Source organism: Podarcis pityusensis, assembly GCF_964106645.2.
Source record: "Podarcis pityusensis genome assembly, chromosome: 8".
Lineage (NCBI taxonomy): Eukaryota > Metazoa > Chordata > Lepidosauria > Squamata > Lacertidae > Podarcis > Podarcis pityusensis.
The window spans coordinates 16,438,480-16,456,256 of NC_138033.1; the positions used below are offsets into that span (position 1 = coordinate 16,438,480).

The window sequence follows — 17,777 nt, forward strand, 5'->3', positions numbered from 1 at the left end:
GCAAATCAGGATGAACACTCAGTAAACAAGTAATCTGGAGAAGCACTTGATTTCCTACAAAAAGTATTTTATATTTGTGTATTGGTTTAGAATGCAAATGCTTTCTTCCTTCTTTCTTTCTTTCTTTCTTTCAGTCTTCGGTATCATTTGGAATATATGGACAACCTGTGCGTATTATTTTCCTACCAACATGATTTTACATCATTTGCATTGTTTTTGAAATAGAAACATTTCCTTCCCTTTCTCTTTTAGCCTCCTCCCCCACCAAATCAGGGAAATGGGCAGCCTGTGAATATTAGTTTCTTAGAAAAAGATTTAAAGTCTTTTTTAATTGTATTGGAATGCAAGCATTTTCTTCCCTTTCTTTTTCAGGGTCCTCAGCCATATCCAGCATATGGACCGCCTGTGAGTATTAGGCCACTTCCAAATTGATGCTATTTTTGAATGGGGTTCAGTCACATACCGACAAGTTCAGGATGAACAATTAAATTGATTTGATGCCCTTGCACAATGTTCCTTCCTCCACCCCTTTGCAAATTCGACTGTTTGCAATAAGGAAAGTAACAAGAAAAGTGTGGGATGACACTAGCTTGACACACAATTTTATATCCTCCCAGCAAACAAACCACAATGAATGCCCAGCAAATATTCCTTCCTTCTCTTTCAGCCTCCCCCACAATATGGAGGATATGGATCATTTGTGAGTATCAATTTCCTAGAAACAAGATTCTGCATCATTTGCATTGTTTTTCAAATGGAAGCATTTTCTTCTTTTTCTCTTCCAGCCTCCTCCTCCACCCAGTGGAAATGACCAACCTGTGAGTATTAATTTCCTACAAGCAGGATTCTACATGTTTTGCCCAATAAACAACTGATTTTGTTTTCCAACCCCCCCACAAATTTTCTGCAAATGGTTCAGGTTGAATGTTAAATAAGGAGGCTGGCTGCAACCTTAACTTCTTACAAATCAGTTTTGCAATCATTCCCATCCCCTTCTCTTTCTCCTCTTCTGTATTAGGGTGCCTCTGGAGTGTCAGTATTTTACAGGAGGGATTCAGGCACATAGCAGAACTTTAGTTTAGAGCAATTAAAGTAGATTAAAGGCATCTGTTGCTACAGCACAACAAATCCACTTTATAAAAGAATTTGAGGCTGTGGCCACACTTTTGTTTATCATACGTTCACTTCATTTCCAGTGCTGGTTTTTTATTCCATATACACATGACATTATATTAAATGCATGGGCACCCTGTAATTTGAAATGTGAAATATAGTGGAACCTTGGGTGTTGAACGTAATCCATTCTGGAAGACCATTTGACTTCCGAAACATTCGACAACTGAGGCACAATGGGCGGTCTGCAATTTCAATGGAGAAAATTAAGAAACGCACCTCGGAAGCCATTCGATAACGGAAGCAATTACTTTCGGGTTTTCAGCGTTCGAAAACCGAAACATTTGGCTTCAGAGACACTTAAAAACTGAGGTTCCTCTGTATTACCATTTGATGTATTGTTTCTCAAACCAGTTTCAGGACAATTGGATTAAGCCATTCCTATGACACTAAACTATGCTCATGTTATCAGCTAGATGGAAAGTGCTGTGAAATGCTTTCAGGTGGTAATGTGAACACACCCTGACTCTTTGTGGTTTGGAAAGTGAAATGCAATGAAAAAATTATTAATGGGAAGATGGGGGGGGGGAGCAAGCAAATTGGGATGAATGCAGGACAAATGCTCATTATCATTTAATTGCCCTACTGACAAATCAGAACAAATGCTCAATAAAGGCCAGACACAGTTTGCAAAAGCTTTGAAGAAGCAAATCAGGATGAACATTCAATAAATAAGTCATCTGGAGGAGTACTTGATTTCCTACAAAAAATATTTTGTATTTGTGTTTTGTGTTGGAATGTAAATGTTTTCTTCCTTCTTTGTTTCAGTCTTCCGTATCAGTAGGAATATATGGACCACAAGTGAGTATTATTTTCCTACCAGTGTGATTCTACATCATTTGCATGTGGTACTCTGGTTACGAACTTAATTCGTTCCGGAGGTCCGTTCTTAAGCTGAAACCGTTCTTATCCTGAGGCGCGCTTTTGCTAATGGGGTCTCCCGCTGCGTGTGCGCCTCTGGCGCATGATTTCTGTTTGCATCCTGGGGCAAAGTTCACAACCAGGAGCAGCTACTTCTGGGTTAGTGGCCTTCGTAACCCGAAGCGTTCGTAACCAGAGGTACCACTGTACAAGAATTTCCTTCCCTTTCTCTTTCAGGAGCCTCAGCCATATCCAGGATATGGACAGCCTGTAAGTATTAGGCTACTTCCAGACCAATGCTAAATGGGGTTCACTCACATACTGACAAGTTCAGGCGGCACAAATTGATTTGATGCCCTTGCAGAGGAATCTTTCCCCCACTGCTCTGCAAACTGGACTTTTTGCAATAAGGAAAGTAACAGGAAAAGTGTGGGGTGACACTTGCTTGACCCAATGTTTTATTACCTATCTGAAAACAAATCAGAATGAATGCCCTATAAATATTTCTTTCCCTTTATCTTTCAGCCTTCACCAGCTGGTGAAAATCAGCAACCTGTGAGTATTAATTTCCCTACAAACAGGAATTTACAGCTTTTGTATTGTTTTGAAAAGCAAATATTTCCCTTTCCCCCCCTCTTTCAGCCTCCCTCGCCATATGGAGGATATGGACCACCTGTGAGTATCAATTCCTAGAAACAAGATTCTGCATCATTTGCATTGTTTTTGAAATGAAAGCATTTTCTTCCTTTTCTCTTCCAGCCTCCTCCTCCACCCAGTGGAAATGATCAACCTGTGAGTATTAATTTCCCTACAAACAGGAATTTACGGCTTCTGTATTGTTCTGAAAGGCAAATATTTCCCTTTCCCCCCCTCTTTCAGCCTCCCTCGCCATATGGAGGATATGGACCACCTGTGAGTATCAATTTCCTAGAAACAGGATCCTGCATGATTTGCATTGTTTTTGAAATGGAATCATTTTCTTCCTTTTCTCTTCCAGCCTCCTCCTCCACCCAGTGGAAATGATCAACCTGTGAGTATTAATTTCCTACAAGCAGGATTCTACATGTTTTTCCCAATAAGCAACTGGTGTTGTTTTCCAACCTCCCCATGAATTTTCTGCAAATGGTTCAGGTTGAATGCCAAATAAGAATTCCCATTCCCTTCTATTTCACCTCTTGTGAAAGGTGCCTCTGGACTGTCGGTATTTTACAGGAGGGATTCAGGCATGTAGTGGAATTTTAGCTCAGAGCAATTAAAGTACCGGTACATTAAAGGACTCTTTACTATAGCACAACAAATCCACTTTATAAAAGAATTTGAGGCTGTGTCCACACTTCCATTTATCATTCATTCACTTCATTTCCAGTGCTGGTTTTTTTTATTCCGTATTCACATGACATTATATTAAATGCATGGGCACCCTGTAATTTGTTGTGAAATATTGCTGTTTGATGCAATGTTTCTCAAACGAGTTTCAGGATCATTGGATTAAGCCATTCCTATGACATTAAGCTATGCTCGTGTCAACAGCTAGATGGAAAGTGCTGTGAAATGCTTTAAGGTGCTAATGTGAACACACCCTGACTCTTTGTGGTTTGGAAAGTGAAATGCATGAAATGGTTTTGGAACGCAAATGTTCCCTCCCTTCCTTTATTTCAGACTTCGGTATCCGCTGGAATAAATGCACCACCTGTGAGTATCAATTTCCTAGAAACAGGATTTTACACTATTCAACTTGTTTTTGAAATAAAAGCATTTCCTTCCTTTTCTCTTTCAGCCTCCACCACCTCCTGGTGGAAGTCAACCTGTGAGTATCAATTTCTTACAAACAGTATTCTAAATATTTTGCAGTGTTTTGAAACAGAAGCATTTCCTTCCTTTTCCCTTTCAGCCTCCACCACTACCTGGCGGAAGTCAATCTGTGAGTATCAATTTCCTACAAACAGGATTTTTGCGTCTCTTGCATTGCTTTGAAATAGAAACATTTCTTTCCTTTTTCCTTTCAGCCTCCTCCACCACCTGCCGGAAGTCCATCTGTGAGTATTAATTTCCTACAAACAGGATTCTACATCTCTTGCATTGCATTGAAATAGAACCATTTCCTTCCTTTTCTCTTTCAGCCTCCTCCTCCATCACCTTTTGAAAGTCAGGAACCTGTGAGTATTAATTTCCTAGAAGCAGTATTTTGCATCCTAGTTGAGCAGTCCAATGAGGAAGGGGGAATCTGTGCTGGTAGTACCAGCAAATCCTGAGCCCTGCCAGTCTTGCCCCAGTCAGCACAGCTAGAGCTCAGAACAATTTCTGTTATTAGGCACTGTACTAAAATGTACATAAGTTCATTTAATCATGTTTATACTTCTTATTGGCTACCACTTATATATTTAATTTTTAAATTGCTGCATATATAGGTGAAAAAAATATATCATGTTCAGGTTTTTTGCATTTAGTGATTGGTCAGGAATTATATCCTCTAAGTTTGGTCTTCTTACTCAGGAAAAGAAGTATACCAGCTTTAGGACTGTGTTATGTCTTGCCTCTTTCAGAGTTCTTCAGGGTTTTTTTTCCCCCCACAGAACATTCTTAGTAATACAATGCAATGCTTCTTGTCAGTTTTAAGAATGCCTCCTATGAATAAGCAATGGCAGAAATGAAGCAGAATCGTTTTAATTAATTTCAACCATTAATTAATGTGTTTTCATTGCTTTCACTTAGAAACAAGTTAGACATAAACGGGAGTGCATTCTTTTCATTATTCATCATTTCCGAAACGAAAGCGCATTTGTTTGGTTTTCTTTTCCTTCACCCACTTATGTAGCGTTGAAGTACAGTAATACAGGGGAAAGCTCAGTTCAATGCACTTTTATAGCTTTCAGCGAACAGCCATTGTAACTTTTCGGAGAACACAAAGTTAAATTTCAGAAGTACAATTTCAGTTTTTTACTGGGAGAGCAACTTTCCTTTCCAACTGCAAGGACTGTGCAGCCAACAAAGAGATACAAGTGATCTGGATGTGGCTCAGTTACCCCTTAGGTGAGCTGGCAGGTGTAGCTATTAACAGCATAAGCTGGAAGACTGGATGCTCATGGTTCAAGTAGCCCTGTGAATATGAGCATAATAACATCAACTTGGGATAGTAGTAGTTTATTGAGATTAATTGTGGCACACTGGTCCACTTTAGCAAATGCAGCCCCCTTGATATTTGTTTGAGGGGGCCCAGCGGGTGTGTGGCAGCTTCAGTGCTCAGCTCCTCCAGACGTCATACATGTGATGCACCCCAGACCCCCCTAAAACTTGGGGGCAACCTGGCGCCTCTGTTTTCTTCAGTTGGCAGTTACATATGTGGCAATAAGGGGAAGGGGATATGGGAAATATAGCCACATGACAATGAAATGCAAAAAAGAACAGTCTGCAATGATTCAGTATAAAACCTGATGAACAAAATGGTCATTCACAGCAGCTGTAATTGTGAACACAATCACCCCTGCTCTGCTGTGGGGCAGGAAGTAATTAATATTACATCTGCAGTAGTTACGGAAAAGAAGTGTTTTGGAGTACAAAATAAGGTTTTGTGTTTTGAAAGACCCATCTGTTTCAAGCTCTCTTTAAATCTTTATGAATTAAAGCTTGAAATAGATGGATATTTCGAAATGATCTTGTAATCTACCCAAATACTTTGACTTTTTAAAAGCAAACTTCTTCTCCTTCAAACTGAAGCACTCGGTGAAAGATTCCTGACACCCACTCACTCAAAAAAGAAACAGCAGATTCTCCTCAGATCTAGTTGTTTCTTATTATAATGTGTACTTTCCCTTTTTTACAACATGCTTATATGTCCATGCCCTTATTGCCCTATCCATTCCTCCTCAAAAGCCTAGCTTGAGTATTTCCTGTACCTTTTCAGGATGCAATCATTTGTAGGATCCACTTGATGTCCTCAGTAGCCTCTTACTTAATCTTTTCAAGCGCTTTCTAAAATAGTGACTTAATGATGCACCCTCACCCACTCCTTCTAGCAATTACATGATGATTTTCCCCCCGTGAGTTCAAGCGCATCAACGTTGTTGTTGTTTTGCACTTGGTCTGAGATGGTTGCCTGCATTTTGTTTTTCCAGGCACCATAAACCTGACCATTCAACTTGGGAAATACACTCAGGTGAGTACAGAGGATGCTGCCTTCACACCCAAGTTTGTCCAAAGTTTGCTAGTTTGTCCAAAGACGTTAGTATATGGGTTACCTTGGGGTGTGGGTATATAGGACTATTGGCAATGAATGTAAGAAGTGGAATGCAAAATGTGAAATACCAGCTGCTTAATATAGATGGCTTTTTGCAATATGCATGTTTCAAAACTTGAGTTGAAGAATAATCTTTTAGTTCAGAGCATCAGTTCTCGGTGCCATTGTAAGATGATCCCATATTTCAGATAGCTGTAGCTCCAAAGAACAAATAGAAACCATAGATTTGTTGTTAGCCATACTTTGTTCTCTGTACCAGAAGTTTCTATCAAGCATTTAGGCATGAATCCTAAATGCTACCTGGAGGATGTCATGGTGGGTTATACTGTTGTAAACCTAATAAGAAAACCTCCACCTATAGTACACTGTTCTCTTGTCTGTATTTCCTTGTAACTTTTTAAATATTGTATTTTTTGTTATGGTAACCCACCCAGGGACTTCATGGTGAAGGGTGGGCAATAAATTAATGGAAATAATATTATTACACATATCCCCATCTCCTCTTGGGTCAGGTTTGATGTCAAGATGACAGCCTGCTGATCCTGAATTTTTACTGCATGTCCATAGGTGCTGTGGGGCTTAAACATTGTGCAGAGCAATGTTTTAACACACAGAGGGAAATATTTATACGTATAAGAGTAATGCTAGTTAATTCCAACCCCCACAAACCTGAATAGATCATGATATAAAAAGCATAAGCAAAGTTATATTTCTGAATCTTGTCAAGACACAACGTATATCTGATTCCCAGTTACTGACTTCCACAGGAATTATTGACAAAGAAGAAGTCTTGATTTGGGGATCATTTGTTTTATCCATTTTTTTTTTTTTTTTTAAAAAAACAAGTTCTGGCCCCAGAGACCAGAATTAGGGAGAGGGAAACACACTAGGATGATTTTTCTACCTAAGGTATCGTTGGGTACTTTAAACCTTGAATTGGGGAGCAATTCCATTTGCTGCTCTGCCTCAGGCAACAAAAAATGTATGCACAAGACCAGCCTGCTATTCCTGTCGCCTCCCTAAATATTTGTATGCATCTTACAACACATATGCCAATGTCTCTTCAGATATGTGAAAAAATGTAACTTGGAAATGTAGATAAGTCTGTTTCAAAAGAAGAGCCATGCAGGTAAAGTTCAGTGCAATCCTGTATCTTGTTTCCTCAGATGAAATTCCTGCCATGTTCATCAAGTCCCATTCCCTAGTCAGGATGTTGAGGAATTAAGCCTGAGTCTCTGTGAAAGAAAAGCATCTTATTCATCCCATAGGCTCCAAAGGTGTAGTGCAGCTGCCTCACCTATTATGTTAACACTTGATGTCGTGTTCTTGTGCTGGAGTCATTAACTACCGAACAAGGTGAAATTTATGTATGCACATGTAGGAAATACCCAACCTTATTTCACTCGTTTTTTATTGCCTTTTTCAGATTGGCAAGCTGGATCAGCTGAGAACAATCTTCAGTGCCTGCCGCTACGCTTTCCTTCTACAAATTTCATAACTTTATTACCAATCAGGTTTCATAATGCGAACCGCAACTTCCTTTTAACCAGGGTCTGCTAACTGTAGTTTTTTTTCTGTTGATTTTGGGTGCCTTTACTGTAACCCAGGGTAAGGGAAGACTCGTGAACACTGGTTGCTTTGCCGTAAAATAAAAAATATGTTATTACATCACAACATTTTGCCTTTTTAATTGTATTGCTGCAAAATTAATTGATTTGCAAGTTGAAGACATTATGCACCCCGTTCTAATGCTGTGGCCTTTGTGTCAGGTAAAAACTCACCACTCTGAAAAAAAAGCCATATATATTTTGAAGCGCTTACTCCCACCATCCTTTTCCCCCAGGTCTCTTGTTATCATTTTTTAGAAAAAAAATATAAGCAATCATTACACATGACACAATACCATTAGTTTAAGGAAATAACAACAAATCACAATTGTATCCCGTATGGCTTCCCTCAGATCTTACATCAAATTGCCAAAATGTCTACAAGGCCTTCTCTCCAACTATATTCTGTGCAGCATAAGCCCATTTAAATTGGTCTGACTTTGAATACAACCCTTGATTTCTTTCTACAAATGTTTTGAATGCAGCAATCTTTATTATTATTATTATTATTACTTGTATACTGCCCTACACCTGCAGGCCTCACAACATAAAACCACAATATAAAAACAGAAAATACATAATAAAAATAAACAAGAACAACCCAATAATCCTCCCTTCTGTCACACATTTTTAAAGGGTATCAGATATCAATCAGCCAGTCAGGCCTGGTTAAAGAAGATTTTCGCCCGGCATCAAAATATATAATGAAGGCGCTAGCTGAACCTCTCTGGAGAGAGCATTCCTTGTTACTTATTATCAAAAAAAATCCTAGTCTTTCTTTATTTACTATATTTCTATACTGCATTCACCAGAAATGGTCTCAGAGTGATGAACAACAAAATAAGGTGATATTTACAAGCAAAGATAACATAAGGAAGAAACATTCTCACAAATTACACAAATGATGTTGCATTGTTTTACAGTCAAGTGACTCAAAACGGCTCACATGGTAAAAACAAAATAACAAATAACACAATTAACAGTGGTGAAGGTCAAATATGTCTTAACCTTTCGACCCCCCCTTCCCCCCCCCAAAAAAAAACCTGACAGAAAAGGTGTTGTTTTTAAATCTGGTGTCTCAATGAATATAAAGTGAGGGAGAGGTATGCTTCTATTTTAAGACACGAACCACTAGCCCAAGCCTCAGCCGTTGAGCTTAATTTTGTTGATAATAATTTTATTTCATGGATTTATTTCACACTTCTCATCTGAAGTAGTCAAAAGAGCTTGTGATTAAAATTGACAAAAAATACTTATGTGGCTCAGCCGCTTGTGAGGGGCCTGGTGCAACTGCAGAAGGGAGCTGAGGGAAGGCTTCTCCCTCAGAAGATTTTGGAGGGAATCCTGAGGAGATTCTGAGGAGCCTTGAAGGCCCGAGAGAGAGGAGGGAGCCTGAGGAGATTCGAGAGAGGGAAGGAAGGGAAATGAAATGTCTACGGAGGGCTATGGAGGAGAGAGTAGCCTCCATCCTCTGCCCTGTCTCCCTTAGCGGCCAGGGAGTGCAACAGAGCTAGGGGTTGAGACTGTGTGGAGCCAGAAACAAGTCTGAGAGAGACTTTTAATGGCTCATGTTTGACTTAGCTACATTATTGCAGCCCGTCCACATCTGTTGCTTCAAGACTTCCCAGGCATGGGGGGGGGGACCAGGGGGATTTTTTTACATGAAATATACAGGTTTTGTGGTTGGTTGGTTTATTTTATTATTATTATTTACATTTTGGGGCTGTGCCAAAGCGGAAGGGTGGGCTGGATCCTTTTGGGTAAGGGATCAGGCAGACAGTGGACGACAATCCCCCCCCCCAAAAAAAAAGCTCCACATTTTTTTGTGTCTGGATTATTTATACTTCTTGAAATATGGCAACCCTATTTAATGTGATAAATTATATATATATATATATATATATATATATATATATATATATATATAATGCATTCCTCTTGCTTCCTATCCTCTTTTTCCCTTCCCCAATTGAATAAATCCTGGTTCACATCTCCCTCTGAAGGGTTTTGCAAACCCTGTTAGGAGCTTGGAAGCAAAGCTCTCTTGAGGAAGAGCAGTAGAATTTGTTGCTCTCTTTTCTCCCCTTTATTGTTTGTTTGTTTGAAGTCATTTCTGCACCAGGTAAAGTAATTTTAAGCCCTCAACCACCACCCCCACCAACCTGTCCTTTATTTTGCCTGCCAAATAAAGCACTAAAAGGCAAAACAGATATTTAGAGCTCCGTGGATTACTGTTGCCTAGTGTCCGAAATAAACACTCATCAGTAGCACCTCTGAATTCACTCATTGGTTAAAGACAGTGAAAGGCAAGGTGAAGGGGTGAAGCAAGGCTGCATCCTGGCTCCCAGTTTTTAAAAACTTTGATAGTAATGATTTGGTAGTGGCGCCCTCCCTGTGGAACCTCCTCCCTTCAGATATCTGGGAAATAAACAACTATCTGACTTTTAAAAGACATCTGAAGGCGGCCCTGTTCAGGGAGGTTTTTAATGTTTGATGTTTCATCGCTTTTTATCATTATTATTAATATTCTGTTGGGAGCTGCCCAGAGTGGCTGGGGAAACCCAGCCAGATGGGCAAGGTATTAATAAACGAAGATGATGGTGATGATGATGAAGAAGAAAATTTCACCTCTCCAGTAATTAGGAATAGAAAGATCAAAGTCTTGATGTAGACAGATGAGTTAGTGCTCCTCTCCCTTTCCTGGCTGGACCTCAAAAAACTCTTGGAAGTGATCAGCACATACTGTAAACAGGAAAAGGTATCTGTAACTTACTCTAAGACCAAGATTGTGATTTTTAGCAAACACAGCCCTAGATTTAAATGGTGCAAGCTATAGGACAAACTTGCTCACTTAGATATCTGGGTGTACTCTAGTGAAACCCTCGCTTGGAATTGTCATATTTAGGCAATGAAAGTCAAAGCACATAAAGCTATAGGGGCACTGAGGAAGTTCTATTACAGGGCGGCAGAAGGCTAAAAGGGAAAAAACCGAGCCAATGCTCAGCAGGAGCGGCGCACGCACCCTGGCTTGACGCAGTGGCGCATGCACCCAGGCGCCTGGCTTTGCTCAGTTGCTGCCTCGTGCTCTGTTCTGCTGTGAGGCGGCTGGCCCTATGTGAAGAGGGAGGCAGGCAATGGCAAAGAAGAAGAGAGGCGCCCCCCAATTTGCCCACTTTCTTCCTCTACCTGGGCTGCAAAGGTTTTTGAGATCAATGCAAGCTAAAAAGCATTGCAGGGGGGTTGGGCTAGATGACCTGCAGGGTCCCTTCCAATTCTACGTTTTTCTGAAAAACACACATGCAAAACCCAACTATGGTCCCTCTGCAGTCCTCGCCCCAAGCAACTGTGTGTGAGCCTTGCTCCCCAGAAAGTGTGCCTTGTCTTGCTACCTGTGGTTTTTGGTCTCTCGTCCGCCCCTCCCCCCAATCTATTCATATTCCTTTCTCCCTAATCTCCAATATTACATTTTCCTCTGGTTGAGACTTAAAACAGAAAGCCCTAATTCCCAGCTGTGTTTCTTGCTGCAGTCCTACTGTCTACGCAGAAGTAAGGTCCTATTAGATTCAGCAGGGCTTACTCTTAGGTAAATGCAGTCAGGGCTGCAGCCTTTGTGACCCATGTTTTGGGTCCTTTTTAGGTTCAGGATGTCACTGTTTTACACCCACCCCCACCCCCCACAATATTTGAAGACGTCAGCTTTGTACTTAAACACAAATTGGCTGGGAACTTCATTGTCTGTGTCTTTATTAATTTATTTAAAGACCAGCAAACTGGTGGCTGCTTTAACTTTTTGATATGTGGTGATTTGAATCATGAGGATGAATTAGAAGAACTGGTGTCTTGAATCAGTCTTGCTTTGGAATTGAGGACTTTACTAGATTTTCTTCTGCCTTTTCATTTTATTTTGTTCTAAGGGCTTGTCAGAGATTAAAAAAAAGGTCAACTACTCTGGGGAAACTTTTCTTAAAAAGGTCAACAACTTTGAGGTTTCCCCCCCTTAAAAAGGGAAATGGGGGGGGGGCGCCGGAGGGATCTTTGCTCCATGGCACCTGATATGCTTAAGACGGCCCTGCTCAGGAGCCCAATTATGTCACCCCTTGCCTGCAGAGCTAGCAGCTTCTCACCCATTTTCAAACACCCTCCCTTGTGAAATCTTCCCTCAGACTCCTCTCTTCTCCCCTCTCTTTTGGAGTCCTCTGTGAAGCTGCTGCTGCCCCCAGTCTTTGAGCTGCCCCCCCTGCCCCAAAGAGAGGTGCCCCCTCACACTGCCCCACAGGAGCCTAGGAAACACCCCCTGGGCTGCTCCAGAGGCACCATTCGCCTGGGGAGCTTGTAGCCAGGGCTGCTGGAACAAACAGCTGCCAAGCCTTTGGGGGGCAGAGACGCGAGAGGGCATCAGAGGAGGGAGGTAAGGAAGAGGGATAGAGGCCAGTGTTGCCCACAGCACCCCTGACCATCGTTCAAGGCACCCCAGGGTGCCATGGCACACTGGTTGAAAACCACTGCTCTATGGTGTTGAAATCTGGGGCTATGATTCGAACTCCATTAAAGTTACAGAACTTTGAAGGTGCCACACCATTCAATTCTCATGCAGTTCCACCTCAATTTAGTAATCTCAGCTTCTACTGTGTGGCATATAATGCAAGAAATTACTGCCCAAGTACTTTCATTGATGTTTGTGCTATAATTACAGGCTTGCTTATGCAAAACCATGTTTTTCTTTAAAGAGAGATACTGCCCAGTTGCTTTTCTAGTACCATCAGTATGCATAGTTTTGTTTATTTATTATTTACAGAATGTGGAGCCCAACCCCCGTCACTAATTATCTCTGCGCACAACACAACAATTTAAACTGCCATTACCAACGAAGACCAAAAGTAAAATGCAGCTAAGATAATGCTCACCAATCTACCTGTTAAATATTATAAAGAGCATGGCTACATTGCCCCATGCATAACATACATATGCACAACCAGTCCAGAAGACATGGCAGAAAGTTGCAAGAGGACAGCCCCAAGGGGTATGCAATCTAAGCTTTAACATGGGTAACAACAGAGGAAGGGGTACATAGGGAAGCAATGTGTAGTTGTTTCAGTTACTCATCGTAGGTTCTGTTACGGATAAGGATAGGTAGATACAAACATAATTTCACATTATGGTTCTTGCCAGCTCTTGTTGCAAGACTTCTCCTTCACCATGAAAGTACCCAGCTGCATAGATACAACTGTACATTTCAAAATTAAACCATCCTAAAAGATGTTTATGGGGTAGAAGGACTATTTCATTTGAGAGGTAGGAAGTGAAATGAATATATTGGTGGAACAGCTGAATGCTTGAGAGGATTTCATTGTCAGTTGAATTCCTTGGCAGACACGTTACTGAGGCAGCAGTGACCCCTGTCACCTCATTTAGCTCATGTATGTTCACACCAAAAACTTTGCTTTAATTTTAAAATTTGTCCAGTTATGTAAGGCCAATAATCTCTGGTTAAGATAAGCCACTATTGCCTCTTCAAAGTATAATGAAAGATGTGTTGGGCAGAGATCCAATCATGTTCACTTTACAAAGATTATTTTAAAAAAAAAACATTTTCTGTCCTAGGCTTTTAGGACATTGTACCTGATAGATATATAATGGTGTAGCTGTAAATATGGCAACCACATGGAGACGTTTTCAGAGTAGGGAGGTTTGGAGTTGCAAGGAAACCAACCTTGTAAAGTGTAAAAACTGCTCCACCCACTGGTGTGAACAGACAGCATTCAATGTGGAAACATATAAAAGTGTACCAATGTATATAATATGGAGCAATTTTTATTGTGCTGTGGGGTATGTGTGTGTGTGAGAGAGAGAGAGACCTTGCAACATTTCAAGTGTACGAAACCACTGTCTTTTAACCTAAACAACCTCACAGGGTTGTTTGTGGATAAAATGGGAAGAGGGGAGAACCATGTACGGCAGCTTGAGTTACTTAGGGGGAAATGGGATATAAATGTAATAATAAATAAATAATAAAATAGCTAACCAATACAACAAATGCCAGTTGAAGCTGTAGAAGTATAGATTGACAAGAAAATATGGACTGTAGAAACATACAGATACATTTCTACAATACGGTGTGGTAGCATGAATAAAAGAATCAAAAGAGATTCACTTGAGGAGAAAGACATTGTAGCATAACTCAGGCCCCTTTCAGATGTTCACAGGAGCACAATGAACACATGATAGGCTGCCTTCAGAGTTTATAATGAATACATGTAGAGTAGGACAGAGGTCCTTCACCCCAAAAAACCCTCACACGATAAAGAAAAAGAAGGTGGAACAGCTTGAGTGCCTACTTAAGGCAACTTACCAGCTTTAGAAATGCTTAGCATGAGAAAATGAAAAGAAAGACAAAGGAAAACAGCCATCTTATATCAAGACAGGAAAATGTAATGAAAGAAAGATCTGTAACTGAGAGGCAGAGAGGTATAAATCACATGCGTAAAAGTGAGACGTTATCTTAAATAAATGAATCGCTGTGGCTAAAGCGGAAAGATAAGCAGAGAAAAACCTGGCATAGCCAACTGCAATATTATTTTTACCTGTACTGGCACTGGTGTGTAAAAAGTGGGCACCCATGCCAGATCAATTGTACACAGAGTGACAGAGAAGAAGTGGCTAAATGCCACTCTCAAAAATGACCTTGATTATCATTTTCAATATCACACACCATTGCATGGCAAGATTTAGCATTAAATTCAGGTAAATTGTTGCAGTTCTGAAAGTAACGGACTGATTATGCATCACAATGAACGTGGGGAGATCATAGAATTATAGAATCATAGAGTTGGAAGAGACCACAAGGGCCATCGAGTCCAACCCCTGCCAAGCAGGAAACACCATCAGAGCACTCCTGACATATGGTTGTCAAGCCTCTGCTTAAAGACCTCCAAAGAAGGAGACTCCACCACACTCCTTGGCAGCAAATTCCACTGTCAAACAGCTCTTACTGTCAGGAAGTTCTTCCTAATGTTTAGGTGGAATCTTCTTTCTTGTAGTTTGGATCCATTGCTCCGTGTCCGCTTCTCTGGAGCAGCAGAAAACAACCTTTCTCCCTCCTCTATGTGACATCCTTTTATATATTTGAACATGGCTATCATATCACCCCTTAACCTCCTCTTCTCCAGGCTAAACATGCCCAGCTCCCTTAGCCGTTCCTCATAAGGCATCATTTCCAGGCCTTTGACCATTTTGGTTGCCCTCCTCTGGACACGTTCCAGTTTGTCAGTGTCCTTCTTGGACTGTGGTGCCCAGAACTGGACACAGTTCAGAACTGGACACAGATGGGCTACCAAGCATAAGCAGAGTCTGCTGGAGCAGCCCAATGGCCCACCAAGTCCAGCATCCTGTTCTCATCAGATGCCCGTGGGAAGCCCGCAAGCAGGACCCACAAGAGCACTCTCCCCTTCTGTGGCTTCCAACAACCAACATATGGAAGCATGCAGCCTCTGAACGTGGAAGCAGACCTGTCACGGCCAGTAGTCATTCATAGAATTTAACTCCATGAATTAAATTCCCTGTCTCCTGTACGAGTAAATTCCATAGTTTAACCACAGAGTTAAACTGGGAAAATTGACAGAGGAACACTACTTGTGGTAGGTGATCAAATTTAGGCATTTCATGCAGCACATTATGAGTTAGCTGCCAAATAGATAATAGGCTTCAGGTAGCTGTATAGGTTGTTTAAAATTGTTCTGCAGGCCAAAGCCATGTTTTTGCATTATATCTGCAGCTTTCATCCCCAGTCAGTCATTAAAAACTGAATTCCATTAATACATTTGGGAGCATTCCTCTTTGCTGTGATTTTGGTGAATGGTATGTCCAGATTAATCTATTCTTTTCAGAGCTGTGACAATTCCCCTAAAAGTAGCCAAAAGACCTACAACCAACCAGCTCTCCTTTGCCACCCTGTTCACTATTGATCTGACATAGGTTTCTGATTCAACACACCATCAGTAACTCATTTTTAAAAGCAGTTTTTGGATGCTGGCTAGCCTACTGTTAGGATCATAGAATCATAGAGGTCGAAGGGACCCAAAGGTCATCTAGTCCAACCCCCTGCAATGCAGGAATCTCAGCTAAAGCATCCATGACAGTTGGCCATCCTACCTCTGTTTAAAAACCTCCAAGGAAGGAAAGTCCACCACCATTGTAGGAGTCTGTTCCACTGCTGAACAGCTTTTACTGTCAGAAAGTTTTTTCCGAATGTTTAGTCGGAATCTCCCTTTTTGCAACTTGTAGCCATTGGTTCAATTCCTACCTTCAGAGCAGGAGAAAACAAGCATGCCCCCTCTTCCATGTGACAGTCCTTAGATATTTGAAGATGGCTATCATATCATATCTCATCTCAGTCTTCTCTTTTCCAGGCTAAACATACCCAGCTCCTTCCAGTGCTCCTCATAAAGCTTGGTTTTCAGACCCTTGATCATCTTGGTTGCCCTCCTCTGCACACATTCCAGCTTGTCAACATCCTTCTTAAATTGTGGTGCCCAGAATTGGACACAGTATTCCAAGTGTGGTCTGACTAAGGCAAAATAGAGTGGAACTATTACTTCCCTTGATCTGGACACTATACTATTATACCAGTAATAACCCCATCATAATATTCATTATAACAATACCAATTTATAAAATAATTTTTAATACCAATCATTCAACTACCAAATTATATAATTTAGTTAAGTTGGCCTCCCGCATGCTAGATCTGATGATTTGATGTTTTTCTTTATTTCTGTGTTCCAAAATCTTATTAGTTTCAATTACATTCTGGTCATAATAATAATCTCTTATACAACAACTGCAATATTAATAACTTCTATTCGTGTTGACAATTAAATGATTTCTAAAACTACAAGTGAGGAACTCAAACCATATCCTTTTTCTTCCTTTGTGTGACTATTATTCTGTCCATGGTGTTTCTGCCTGTCCTTGTAAGATGTTATGTTTTTCTTTCCCCAATTATTGCTGTTATCCATCATGCCTTGGGCGGAGCTGATATCCCATTGTTGTTCCAGAAATTTCTCCATCGCTCCATCCCATGCTTCGTTTTTTTTGCACCGAGAAATTTAACAACAGCTGCAAAAGTCGCTCTGTCCCAGTAAATAGACTTGTCACCATTTCCCCCTCTGACTGGGAAGAAGAGTTGTCTATCGAACTGCAGATGACTCAATAAAGAACCTTAGCATTTCCTTCACAGACTCCTTTCACCCTTCCTTCCAGCTGAAGATATATGGCCAATTATCCTTCCAATTAAATTAAATTCCAAATCCTCTTAGCATTATTCAGTTCACTTCATACATAATAAAGGATGGGGTAGAGTCAGCTCTAAGTTTCCATCGTAAACATTTTGCAAAATAGAGCTTCTCTCCCTTTTTCCTTTTTACATACACAGTTCTTTTTGATGTTATATTCCATATTTATAATCCAAGTTCTTCCCTCCTCACTTGTACAAATTTAATTTGAACTAACATTCAGAGGAGGGTTGCTGAATCATAAATATAGAGAAGAAAACTTTAAATAAAGAAACCGTAGGCTCCCATCCACCCCACTGTCTTTTGCACCGAATGAAGTCTTATCCCAAATTCAGACCTTAAAGTCCTTGCAGTTGATTTGTTCTTCAGTTTGTGATCTCATCCCTTCCAGCATGCACCTGTACTTTAGTCCAATTAAGCTCTAATTAACAGGAGAACTTCTGCTTCTTAATGGCAGCATTGGAGGGTTTTCACCGGTGAGGTGCTTTTGCACTCAATGCCTCCCTACCACCTGCATTCCATGCCAGAGCAAGAGCCAGGTATCGAGACGAACTGCGAGTGAAGCCCATTCCCCCCCATCCCTGGGGGAAATTTGCGATGTTGATTTACCTT

The 17,777-nt window shown here is 40.8% G+C and overlaps 1 protein-coding gene and 2 long non-coding RNA genes across 3 annotated transcripts in view; 2 read left to right on the forward strand and 1 right to left on the reverse strand.

The window, feature by feature from the left end:
- Window positions 1–7,942, forward strand: part of LOC308483163 (uncharacterized protein) — a 34,998-nt gene extending 27,056 nt beyond the window's left edge. Inside the window, exons 27-43 of the mRNA XM_081016750.1 lie at window positions 135–167; window positions 373–405; window positions 668–700; window positions 786–818; window positions 1,942–1,974; window positions 2,272–2,304; window positions 2,560–2,589; window positions 2,677–2,709; window positions 2,794–2,826; window positions 2,914–2,946; window positions 3,032–3,064; window positions 3,694–3,726; window positions 3,812–3,841; window positions 3,926–3,955; window positions 4,041–4,190; window positions 6,147–6,187; window positions 7,695–7,942. Of these exons, the coding sequence (XP_080872876.1) occupies window positions 135–167; window positions 373–405; window positions 668–700; window positions 786–818; window positions 1,942–1,974; window positions 2,272–2,304; window positions 2,560–2,589; window positions 2,677–2,709; window positions 2,794–2,826; window positions 2,914–2,946; window positions 3,032–3,064; window positions 3,694–3,726; window positions 3,812–3,841; window positions 3,926–3,955; window positions 4,041–4,127 (540 nt within the window). The 3' untranslated portion in view covers window positions 4,128–4,190; window positions 6,147–6,187; window positions 7,695–7,942. The remainder of the gene's footprint in view (window positions 1–134; window positions 168–372; window positions 406–667; window positions 701–785; window positions 819–1,941; window positions 1,975–2,271; window positions 2,305–2,559; window positions 2,590–2,676; window positions 2,710–2,793; window positions 2,827–2,913; window positions 2,947–3,031; window positions 3,065–3,693; window positions 3,727–3,811; window positions 3,842–3,925; window positions 3,956–4,040; window positions 4,191–6,146; window positions 6,188–7,694) is intronic.
- Window positions 7,943–8,054: 112 nt separating this feature from the next.
- On the reverse strand, window positions 8,055–10,588 carry LOC308482979. The gene is made up of 2 exons (XR_013989531.1): window positions 10,504–10,588; window positions 8,055–9,495 (listed from the first exon to the last, which is right to left on the reverse strand). It is a non-coding gene; the product is annotated as an uncharacterized lncRNA (long non-coding RNA).
- Window positions 10,545–16,605, forward strand: LOC308482980. Its single transcript, XR_013989532.1, has 3 exons — window positions 10,545–10,633; window positions 11,403–11,458; window positions 16,281–16,605. It is a non-coding gene; the product is annotated as an uncharacterized lncRNA (long non-coding RNA).
- Window positions 16,606–17,777: the final 1,172 nt, after the last annotated feature.